This window comes from Macrotis lagotis, chromosome 1, assembly GCF_037893015.1.
Source record: "Macrotis lagotis isolate mMagLag1 chromosome 1, bilby.v1.9.chrom.fasta, whole genome shotgun sequence".
Lineage (NCBI taxonomy): Eukaryota > Metazoa > Chordata > Mammalia > Peramelemorphia > Peramelidae > Macrotis > Macrotis lagotis.
The window spans coordinates 300,860,112-300,872,975 of NC_133658.1; the positions used below are offsets into that span (position 1 = coordinate 300,860,112).

A 12,864-nucleotide genomic window follows, 5' to 3' on the forward strand; every position below is an offset into this window, starting at 1 on the left:
GAATGCATGAATGAAAAATCAGTCATTTCTCCCTCTTTATTTATCATTTCAGAAAATCCCCAAACACCTTACTCCTATTTTAACTAAGGAATATCTTGGAATGATAAGTGATCCTATCAAAAAGAAATACTTGTTTACAAATTTGATAGGAGACTTGATGTTTGGAATTCCAGCTGTGAGGTTGGCTCGACTTCACATGGGTGAGTTCTTGCATAATAGCAAGTGGTAAACTAGTCATCTCTTATTCATCCCAACAATTAGGGAAGGATGAATACTCAGTATGATAGCACCAACAATATCCAGGGCCAGAATAAGTAGAAGACTGTCTTTTTATTAAAAAAGAACATTAGAACTTCCAGGGGGCAGATAGCCAAGATGGGGAGTAGAAAAACACTCAACAGAGCTCTCTTAACATTTCCTGTCAAAGAATTTTAAAACAGGACTTTAGAACTTTAAAAAACTTTAAAACTTTAAAAAGATGCAGAAAAAGCTTTTAATGAAATACTACACCCATTCCTATTAAAAATACTAGAAAACAAGAGGGAAACAAGTATGTCCATTATTACTATTAATATTCAATATTGAAAAATGCTAGATACAATAAGAGAAAAAGAAATCAAAGAAATAAAAATAAGCAATGAAGAAGCAAAATTATCACTCTTGGCAGATGAAATGATGGAATATACATGTATATATATATATATATATATATGTATATATACATACATACATATATATCTATATCTATCTATCTCTATCTCTATCTCTATCTCTACATATTTAGCACCCCAGAGAATCTACTTAAAGAAAAACAGTTGAAATAATTAGCAACTTCTGCAAAAAATTTCTAGGAAAACTGGAACGCAGTTAGGCAGAAACAGGGAGACTAACATCTCATACTATATACTAAAAAAAGGTCAAAATGACTAAATGAGTAAGATATAGAGACAAACTCTAGAGGAAGTGTGAAAAAATTGGGACAATAATGTAAAGCAAGTAATGTAAGTAGAGTTGTGAACTGATCCAAGTCTTTTGAAGAACAATTTGGAGTTATGCTCAAAAGATTATAAAACTGTGCATACCCTTTGATGCAACAATATCACTGCAAGGTCTATTATAACCAAGATATCAAAGAAAAGGGAAAAGAATCCATTTGTACAAAAATAATTCTAGCAATGCTTTTTTTGTAGGGGCAAAGAATAGAAACTGATGGGATATAAATCATGCAAAGTAAAGTGAGCAGAAACAGGAAGTCATTGTACACAGTAATAGTAAAGTTGTGAAGATGATCAATTATGAAAGATTTAGCTTCTAAAATCAAAACAGTGATCCAAGATAATTCCAACAGATCTATACAGGAAAATTTATCTACTTCTAGAGAAAGAACTGATGAATTCTGAATACAGAGAATCATACTTTTAAAAACTTTTTTTACTATTTTATTTTGTTTGTGTTTTCTTTTTCAATAAGACATAGAAATATGTTTGGTATTACCTCAAATATGTAATCAAAATCAAAGTGTTTACTTTGTCATGGAGGGAAGAGAAGTAGGAGGGAGAGAATTTGGAACTTAAAAGTTTTAAATAAGATTCTTAAAAAATGTAATGTAACTGAGAAATATTTAATAAAATAAATAAAAATAATTTTCCTTTAGTTTATTTAGTTATATTATTACAATAATCTTGTGAGAGTAAACATAAATGCCCTCCCCCACCAAGAAAGATGAGAAACCTCAAAAATGGTGAAAGAGAAAAAAAAATAATATTCAATCTGTGTTCAGATTCCAATGGCTCTGTCTCTGGGATGAGTTGCCTTCTTTATCTTAAGTCCACCAAAGAAGTTGCTTTAATATTTTTCCCACAGTTGCTATTACTAGCTATATTTCCCTCTACTCTATTCCTTCCCACTCTCATTTATTCTATTCTCTCTATCTTTTCATCCTGTTTCAGTTCAAAAGTGTGTTGTATCTGAGTACCCTCTCCCACGATCTTCCCTCTCTTCTATATCCTATTCCCCCTTTCCCTCCCCCACCATTCCCCCTTATCCCATCCTTTTCCCCTCATTTTTCTCTAGGCTAAGATAGATTTCTATACCCTATTAAATGTGTATGTTATTTTCTCTCTGAGCCATTTCAGTCGAGAACGAAGGCACCCTCATTCTCTCTTGCTTTCCCCCTTTCCACTCCATTGAAAAAGCTTTTTCTTGATTCTTATATGAAATATCTTAGACCCCTTCTTCCTCTTCTTTCTTTTCCTCCCAGTATTTTCCTTTATCACCCATTGACTCCATCTTTTTACTATATTATATCATTATAGTCCACTCCTTCCTGTGCCTTGTCTATATATGCTCCTTCTAACTGCTCATATAAATAAAAAAAGTTCATATATAAGTTATCAGTATCTTCCTCATGCAGGAATAAAAACAGTTCAACATAACTAAATTCCTCATAAGTAGTCCTTCTCATCTGCCCTCTCTATGGTTTACCTGAGTCCTGTACTTGGAGATCAAACTTTCTGTTCAGCTCTAGTTGTTTCAATAAGAAAATGTGAAAGTCCCATTTCACTGAAAGTTCATCTTTTCCCCTGAAAGAGGATATTTAGTTTTTCTGAGTAGTTGATTCTTGGTTGTAAACCAAGATCTTTTGCCTTCCGGAATATCATATTCCAAGCCCTACAAGTCCTTAATGTAGGTGTTGTTTCTGGCAGCTTTCAGTATTTTTAATTTGACTTGGTGTTTTGGTGTTTGGCTATAATAATCCTGGAAGTTTTTCTTTTGAGATCTCTTTCAGGAGGTGATTGGTAAATTCCCTCACTTTCTATTTTACCATCTGTTTCTAGGATCTCAGGGCAATTTTGCTGTATTATATATTGAAAAATGAAGTCTTGGCCCTTTTCTTGGTCATGACTTTCAAGTAGCCCAATAATTTTTAAATTATCTCTTCTGGATTTGTTTTCAAGGTTGATTGCTTTTCCAATGAGATATTTCACATTTTCTTCTAATTTTGGGGGTTTTTGGAAGAGTTTTATTTCTTCCTGATTTCTCACAAAGTCATTGGCTTCCATTAGTTCCATTCTGCATTAAAAGGAATTATTTTCATCAGAGAGCTTTTTAAATCTTTTCCAGCTGGCCAATTATGTTTTTTAAGGCATTCTTCTCCTCATTTTCCTTTTGCATTGCTTTTTCCATTTGTCCGAAACTAGTTTTTAACATATTATTTTCTTTATTATTTTTTTTGTATTTCTTTCACCAAATTGATGATTTGGTTTTCATGATTTATCTGCATCACTTTCATTTCTCCTCCCAATTTTTCCTCTACCTACCTTAATTGCTTTTCAATCTTTTTTTGAGCTTATCCATAGTCTGAGTCCATTTTCTATTTCTCTTGGAGGTTTTGGATACAGAAGCTTTGATTTTGTCATCTTCTGAATCTTCCATGGGATCAAAGTAGTTTTCTTTTTTCTTAATTAATTAATTAATTGATTGATTTATTCTTATTTTGTACAAATAATGTTTTTTATACATTAATAAAATATTCTTCTTTAAGAGTAAACATAATACCCCTCCCCACCAAAAATATTGACCTGCAGGAGTGATAAAGTAAAGGGGAGAGAAAAAATGAAAATGAAAATGAAAAAAATAATAGTAATAATTGTAGGTATGGCCAGGTGGTGCAGTGGACAGAGCACCAGCCCTGGAGCCAGGAGCACCTGAGCCCAAATCTGGCCCCATGCACCCAACAATCACCCAGCTGTGTGACCCCATGCAAGCCACCCCAAACCCATTGCCATGCAAAAGCCAAAAAAATACCCCAAATAAAATAAAATAGTAATAATAATAGTAGTAGTAGGTGCGGCCAGGTGGCAGACAGAGCACTGGTCCTTGAGCCAGGAACACCCAGGTCCAAATCTGGCCTCAGACACCTAACAATCACCCAGCTATGTGGCCCCAGGCAGGCCACCCAGCCCCATCTGCCCTGCAACCCCCCCCCAAATAATAATAATAAAAAATGTGCTTCAGTCTGCATTCCAACACCACCAGCTCTGTCACAGGTGGATCACATTCTTTAGGATAAGTCCATCACAAAAGTTACTTCCAGATTTTTTCCATCACTGTCATTGCTAATTGCAACTCCCTCCATTCGGACTTCTCCACTACCATGTACTACATATTTTCTCTCACTCTCCTTTCACTCTGTCTCTGCTGTAGGGTAGCTGAGTGGCACAGCAGACAGATCCCCAGCCCTGGGGCCAAGAGGCCCCAAGCCCACATACCACCCCTTAGGCCCGGCATACACCTGGCTCTATGGTCCTGGACAGGCCATCCAATCCCAGCTCCTTGCAAGAAGTAAAAAGGAAAATGTGTTATAGCTGACCACTCTCCCCCCATGGTCCATCCTCTCCTCCATCACTCACATCCTGCCCCCCTGCCTTCTGTCTTCCTTCTCTCCTTCTTACTACAGATGTCTATACCCCATTAAGTATATATATATATATATATATATATATATATATATATATATATATGTATATTATGCCGTTAATATGCTGTTTCCTCTCCTAGCCACCTCTGATGAGAGCAAAGATTCCCTCATTCCCCCTTGCCTCCCCCCTTCCATATCATTGAAATAGTTCATTGTAATAAAGAAAATTCTTATTATATGAAATATCTTAGCCTATTCCTCCTCTTCTTTTTCTTTCTCCCATTACATTTCCCTTTTATCTATTGACACCATTTTTACACCACATTATATCTTCAAATCCAGCTTTCTCCTGTGCTTCATCTATAAAGGCTCCTTCTACAAGCTCTACTAAATGAGAAGGTTCATATGAGTATTACCAGTATCATTTTTCTCTACAGGAATGAATGTAGTTCATCATCAAGTCCCTCATATTTTCCCCTTCTCCTCCACTCTCTATGCTTCACCTGAGTCCTGTATTTGAAGATCAAACCTTCTGTTCAGCTCTGGCCATTCCAACAGGAACATTTGAAATTCCCCTGGTACATTGAAAGTCCATCTTTTTCCCTTGGAAGAGGATGTTCATTTTTGCTGGATAATTGATTCTTGGTTGCATTCTAAGCTCTTTTGCCTTCTGGAATATTATATTCCAAGCCCCACAAGCTTTTAATGTAGTTGCTGCTAAGTCCTGTGTGATCCTGACTGCAGCTCGACGATATTTGAATTGTGTCCTTCTGGCCGCTTATAATATTTTCTCTTTGACTTGTGAGTTCTGGAACTTGGCTATAATATTCCTGGGTTTTTTTTTTTGGATCTCTTTTTCAGGGAGCTTGGTGGATTCTCTCCATCTCTATTTTTGTCCTTTGCTTCTAGGATATCAGGGCAATTTTCCTGTAGTAATTCTTTGAAAATGATGTCAAGGCTCTTTTCCTGATCATGACTTTCAGGTAGTCCAATAATTTTTAAATTTTCTTTCCTAAATCTGTTTTCCATATCAGTTGGTTTTTTTCAGTGACATGTTTCACATTTTCTTTTAATTTTTCATTCTTTTGGTTTTGAAGTATTGTGTCCTGATTTCTCATAAAATCAGCAACCTCCCTCAGTTCCATTCCTTGTCTGAAGTATTTGTTGTCCTCAGAGAGCTTTCTTATCTCTTTTTCCATCTGGCTAATCCTGCTTTTTAAAGCATTCTTCTCCTCAATAACTTTTTGAACTGTTTTATCCATTTGACCTATTCTAGTTTTTAACATGTTATTTTCTTCAGCATTTTTTGATCTCCTTGACTAAGCTGTTAACTTCTTTTTCATGTTTTTTATGCATTTCTCTCATTTCTTTTCCCAATTTTTCTTCTACCTCCCTCACTTGATTTTCAAAGTCTTTTTTGAGCTCTGTCATACCCTGAGCCCAATTTCTTTTTTTCCTTGGAGTTTTTAGATGCAGGAGCTTGTGCTTCCTCATCTTCAGATTGAATGTTTTGATCCTTTTTGGGAATCACAGGGAAAGTAGTTCTCAATGGTGTTCCCCTTTTTTCTCTGCTTACTCATTTCTCCAGCCTGAGCCTGGTTTTGGGGTGCTTCCTGAGCTTTGGGTATTATTGGGACACCTTCCTACAAGGATCTCCATGTATGAGGCTCTGTCTTCCCTCCTGGTCTGTGAATGACCATAAGTGTACCCCTCTGCCATGGGACTGAGGTGGGAGGATCCTGCTGTTCTATGGGAGGCCTAGACTGTGATCAGGATCTGAATGTGGTCAGAACCCCAGAGTCCTGTTCCAGGGACAGAGGACAGAGCTCTGCAGTCTCTCTTCACTTCCCTCCCTAGGCTCAGCACTCATTCCCTGGGGGCTATGACTTACCAGATTCTGCTTCTGTTCCTGGATCTGGGCTGCTGCCACCATGCTGCTGCTTGTTATGTGCCCTGAGGGCTGGACTTCACGTGCTCACGCTGGCAGATCCCCCAAGTTGTTCCTGGTGCTCCCCAGGTTTTAAGTCAGGAAACTCCTCCGCTGCTGTGAGCTGTAGTTCCTAGTGCCCTGGGGCTGCCTCTGGAAGGCTGAAGTTCTTTGCTCTGGTGGGCTACCCCTCCAACCCAGTGGAGCTGAGCCTTTCCACTCTTTTCCAGGTTACCTTCGGTTGGAGAATTGCCTCCCTGTATCCCTCTATGGGTTCTGTGTCTTGAAAATTTAGGTAGAGTCCTTAGCTTATAAGTTTTAAGAGAGAGCACCTAAGAGGTGATCCTCTCTTGTCGCCATCTTGGCTCCACTCCCCAAAGTAATTTTCTATGGTCAGATTCTTCTTTTCTTTTGTTTGCTCATTTCCTCAGCCTATAACTGATTTATCACACTTCCAAATCTTTAGGTGTGGTTTAGAACAACCCACAGAGGTCCTTAATTCCTCTACAGTCTTATGAGAGGCTCTGAGGCCAAACTGAAAACTGGATTTGAATGTGGGCAAACATCTGAATCCTACCCCAGTGAGAGCAGAGAGACCTCTACAGGCTCCCCCCCCCCACTCCACCCCCCCCCCCCCCTTACCATCTCTGGACTGCGCTCTGGAGGTGCAGGCTGGCTTCCTCAATCTGCTACCGGTTCTCAACACAGGGCTGCTCTGAGGCTGGTACTCACTCCATACTCACTCTAGTGCAGCAGAGTTCTCTCACCACCCCTTTAAGCTGTTCCTGGTGATCCTGGGGCCAGAAAGTCTTAGAAACCATACCCTCTGCCAGGGACCTAGGTACCCCCAGGGATCTAGGCATCAGGCCCAGCTTCACTGTTGCTGTGGCTGTGATCAAAGTGGTTTTTTTCGACTCCCAGTCATGGTTAAACAGACCTTTCCCGTGGATCTTCCAAGTTGTCTTGGATTGGGAAATTGTATCACTCAGTCTTTCTGTGGGTTCTGCCCCTCTAAATTTTGTCTAGAGTTATAATTTGATGGCTTTTGGAGGTTTTTGGAGAATGAGTTTCCACGAATTCCTGTCTTCACACAGCCATCTTGGCTCTGCCTCCCATAAAAATAATTTTTAAAAAGCATAGGACAACCTGATTCAAAATCCTGACTCTATTATTTGCTTTTAGGAAACAGGGAAATATATTTGCTGCTGAAGGGAATAGGAATAGCCTGTGATCACAGGACATTGCTTGGTCCAGATAAACCACACTAGAATTTCAGACTATGAACTCATGAGTTTGTTTTGATTCATTAAAAATTCTAGATTTTACAAAAAAAAGGTAATTATCATCTTTATGCACTAATATGCTATGTTTGTGTTATATTGTTTGTCCTAGAATATAGATCCGCCTAGGTAATCTTGCAATTCAGCAAATTGCAGTAACTCCCAAATATCTCCAGGATCGGATACTACAATTATTGCCCAGAGCACACAGTTAGCATGTGTGATCAGAATAGAAGGATAAGAAGAAACCATCTGATACAGAGAAAACGAAAGAGCAATTGTCACAAAAACTTTGAGAAGACATTATCAAGGCCTTTGAGTTAATCAACAATGTCAAATGCTATAGAGACAATAAAGAAGATCAGGAATGAAAAAGACCAGATCACATAAGTGCTTTGAAGAATATTCAGGAGTTTAGAGAGGGCCATTTCAATTGTATTATTTTTGTTATTATTGTCAGTTGAAAAATATTTTTTTCAGTGAAGCAAGAGTTAAGATCTTTTAAATGAGGGTATGCGTTGCTTGAGAGATGAGAATGTTGGGATAGTGAATCAATAGAATCTGGAATAAGAATGTTTGCTTTAATGAAACGAAGGTTAGATTGAGATAACATAAATTTGTACTTCTATTGTACTCTGCTTTGGTCATACCATATGTGGAGTATTATGTTCATTTCTGGATGTCACAGTAAGAAGGGGCATTAATAAACTGAAGAATGTTCTGGAAATGGCAATGAACATTGTGAAACATATCAACCTAAAGTATATGAAAATCAGTTAAGGAAACTGGTGATTTTATCCTGGGAAAGCGAAGATTCAGAAAAGATCTCTCTCCAAGTATTTAAAAGGGATAGCTGGGAGAAGATTAGATTTGTTCTGTTTATCTACAAAGGGAAGAGGTGAGAGTGTGGGATAGGTTACAAAAAGGCAAAGCTAATTTAAATGTAAAGAAAAACTTCTTACCATTGAGAGTTATAAAGATGGAATTCCCACTTACAAAAAGTCTTCAAGTAGATAATGGTTGTCCATTTGGCTGTTGTGGGATTCTTTTTCAGATAGGGACTAGATTAAAAAGCTCCTGAGATTTCTTTTAGCTATGAATTCTGTGGATCTTTAATTTAATTGGAGTAAAATGATGCTATCATATGCCTAGGAATAAGCATCCATCTGAAGAGGATGAGGGAAGACTGGACTAGATGACCATTTAAGTCCTAAATAATTAAAATACTATGATCAGAATTGCATATCTTTTACTAAATTACCATTGAAATTGTTTTTCAACACTAGAAAAAGTACCTGTCTATCAGTACTAGCCATCACTCTGAATATCTCTTGTAGGTTCCTCCAGGTCACTTCTTAGGGTCTGCTATTAATTAAACTAATTTAAGAACTGAGAGCAAAATTCTTTCATATTTCCCAAAAGGCCTCTGTGTACTCACTCCCTTGTGAGTACATCTAAGTAGAAAACTTGATATACTGATTTTTCTACTCTTGTTTTTTTTTCAGCATCAGGTGCACCCACATACATGTATGAATTTCAACATCGACCAAGCTTCTCAACCAACCTGAAACCAGAGACAGTAAAGGCAGACCATGGTGATGAAATCCCTTTTGTTTTGGGGGCTCCATTTTTGAAAGGTGATTGATCTCTGCTTATCAAACATCACATACTAGTTATTTGGAAAATAATATTTAACATCTAATTAACCCTTTTAATTTATTAATTATCTCACTTGATACAAACTAGGAAGCAGAAAATTCAAATCATTGCTAGGCCCTGTACTAAGCACTGAAGGGTGGGTGGAGAAGAAAGGATGCAAAGTAAGGTCAACAGACAGACAGGTAGACAGACAGGGTAAATTAGAGATAATAATCTTAGAGAGAAGCCATTAAAAATGAGGACCAAGAAAGGCTCTCTTCAGAAGGTGGAATTTTGGCTGAGACTTGAAAGAAGTCAATGAAACCAAGGCAGTTATCAGGAAGGTAAAATTCCACTTATAGGGAGAAAGTCAATGAAAATGTTCTGTTGAGAGATGGAAGGTCTTGGGCAAGAAACAGCAAGGAGACATGTCACTGGCTAAGAGAGAAAAATGAATGTTGGTGAGTAGAAATTTAGTTAAAAAAGGAGACTGGAAAGGTTAAGAATTGGCTAAATTATGAAGACCTTTATATACCAAACAAAGGATTTCTCTATTGATCTTGGAAGTGATAGAGAGCAAATAGAGTTTCTTAATTGGGAATAGTTTTTAATCATTCTTCTAGTTAAGGAAACAAGCCCTGAGATAAGAGATGAATTCCCTATATTTAATGGCAGAACCAGAACTGAAATGAAGTTCTTTTGGATCCCCCTGACCCTGTCCCTGGCTTATGTCATCAGAAAATCAATCCTAAGCCTTATGTGTCATCACTGATCAATAATTTCTTCTTGCTACAAGAAATAAATGACATTTAGGGTTAAATTAATGAAAGCACACTGCATAGAATAAATGATAGTATTTTTAGGTTATTCTTTGCTTTGATGGCATCTGGTATATTGTACTCAGGTCCTGGTGTCATATTTCAGAAAAATATTAACAAGCTGAAGAACATCTGGGGGAAAGGAACTCAGAACGTGAGGGACCTTTAAATTTGTCATATGAGGAACAGTTGAAGGAAACAAGCAAGATACTTAACCTGAAGAGGGATATGTAGTATTTCAAGAGGGATTAACCTTGTTCTGCTTGGGTAGTCCAAGAAGCAGTACATGGGAATTATAGAGAGTTGGACTTCAACTAGATGTGAGGAAGATTTCCTAAGCATTAAAAATATGGCCTTTGACTGTTTCATTATGATTTTTGAATCATTAGAGGTCTTTAGATCTACTGCAGCTAGGGATGCAATAGATGAGTATTGGGCTTGGAGTCAGAAAAACTTGAATTTGACACTTGCTAGTTTGTTACTTGGGCAAGTAACTTAACCCTGTTTGCCTCAGTTTCCTCATCTGCAAAATGAACTGGAGAAAGAAATAGCAAGCCATGCCAATGTCTTTGTCAAGAAAACCCTAAATTGGAGCTGCAAAGAGCTGAACATAATTCAAACAACTGAATAGCTACAATACAAAAGGAAAATCTGAATGATCACTTGTTAGTACTGTTGTAGAAGGGATTCCTGTTGAGAATGGGCTGGACTGAATTCCAATTCTGATTGTGAATGCATTCTAAGAGAAAGAATTTCATTAACAAGTATTTATTAAGGATCTGTATGTTCTAGACACAGAGGTATGCATTTGGGGATTAAAGACAAAAATGAGCTTATATTCTGTCATTGGAACATTCAGCTAGCTCTGCCTCTGGGGCTTAGTTTTCACTGATGACCTGCCCTGCTTCAGTAGGCTTCTTGTAGTAACATGAGTATAGCAAAGATGTACTTTAAAGGAGACTTCATACAAAGTTCTAATCAGTGTGTTCAAAGTTAATTTATACGATAGCCATGTAACATCAATCCTTCCTTCTAGGGACTTTGACTTATGCCCCAGATGCTAGTTTTCCTTTCAAACACAATCATTTCAGATCACTGTTACTGGGCTTTCTGATGATTTCTATGCATTTTCTACTCTGAGAAAAAAATCTGAATGAAGACCACCTTTATTTTTATTTGTAACTCTTAGCTAAAGCTTTGAGGTAGAATGTTTAATACAATGGATTGTTTGACCTTAGATGACAAGCTGGAAATGGCATAACTTAAAGATAATTGTATTTGGAGTCAGAAGACCTAGTAAGAAGTCAAATCTAAACTTTACTATTTATTACCTATATACCTTTGGATATGTCACAATTCTTATTTCCTACCTGTTAAATGAAGGGATGAAAAGTAAAATTTTGTGATCCTAAATAATGTTTAGTAGTACTCATTATCCTCTTCAGAATCTCTCTCCTACTAAATTATTGTTTATATTTGAAATTCCAGCATTAGAGATTAATCTTTTATAGTCAACACTCTCTCTAAAATATATATATGTGTATATTATATATATATATATATATATCCATTTAACCAGTACTTATTAGATATTATTTAATTATTTCTTAAAAATACCTCTAGAGAAATGGAAGTTAAGATTATAAAATAAAAGTAGGGAAATAGGGAGTTGTTGAGTCAGAACATCATCTGGGGAGGGCACACCAAGATGTACATAATTTTGTAAAGTGCAGTGTAAAGTGTAAAGTGCTTGCAGGAGAGATCAAAAGTGGGAATGAGTTTGAAAGGAGCATGAGATGGGCACTGAGAATATAGTTCACAATTTTATTCCTAAAATATTTCAATCATATACTAATATTTTCAAATATCATTTTCAGGGGGCTCACCAGAGGAAGAAAAGAAACTTAGCATGACTGTTATGAAATATTGGGCCAACTTTGCTAAGACTGGGTAAGATTGGTAACACAGGGGAACTACCAGGGATTTTGCTTCACCATATTTTAGTAGGCATCTCCTTCCCCCTCCTCCATGTTTTTTTAACCACCACCACTAATTCAATGATTAATTTTATTTTTAAAATATTGATTATTTTTTCCAGAAATCCTAATGGGGAAGGACTGCCAAAGTGGCCTAGCTATAATCAGAATGAAGACTATCTCCAAATTAACATCTCCCCCAAAGCAGACAAAAAGCTGAAGGCTAAAGAAGTGGAATTTTGGACTGAGCTCATGTCAAAGGAGCCAGCTGCAGTAAAGAGAGAACACACTGAGCTTTAATCCGACAAGGTCTACCATCAGATAGTAAAGGAAGCTTCTGTAGACCTTGATGGAAAAAAATTTTGGTTTTACTTGACCTGGATGCCTGGTCTCTTGGTATTCAGAGAGCTTCTCAGCATGGAGGTGGAGGGAAAAAAACAGAAAGAAATCATTGTACAATAGCTTGATGAAAGGAGGGGGATACAACTTAAGCACTGGTGGTCATAAGGAACCTAAGACTACTTTTTTTCCTCTGAATGCTTTTAATGGGTAAAGCTGACTTTGAGTTTTACTAAATAAAACCATTTTACTTGGAATTCTTGCTCCTGTGTCAGTGTCTTAACCTTGAGTATTGATATGAATAAGTCCTTCCTTGAAATAAAGTTATTTTCCTTCATGCACAGTTTCTAGTCATAGTCTTTGCTGCATACTTCAGAAGTTTGGAGTCACAATTTAATGGAAAGATCTAGATGTTAAGATATTAATGAATGAAATAATCTAATAATTAAAAGGCATTTATTGAGTG

The 12,864-nt window shown here is 37.0% G+C and overlaps 1 protein-coding gene across 1 annotated transcript in view; it reads left to right on the forward strand.

Annotated features, from left to right (window-relative positions):
- LOC141505451 (liver carboxylesterase 1-like) overlaps nt 1-12,655 on the forward strand; it is a 68,231-nt gene extending 55,576 nt beyond the window's left edge. The window contains exons 11-14 of the mRNA XM_074211289.1: nt 53-200; nt 9,133-9,264; nt 11,961-12,033; nt 12,182-12,655. Of these exons, the coding sequence (XP_074067390.1) occupies nt 53-200; nt 9,133-9,264; nt 11,961-12,033; nt 12,182-12,359 (531 nt within the window). The 3' untranslated portion in view covers nt 12,360-12,655. The remainder of the gene's footprint in view (nt 1-52; nt 201-9,132; nt 9,265-11,960; nt 12,034-12,181) is intronic.
- The last annotated feature ends 209 nt before the right edge of the window (nt 12,656-12,864 follow it).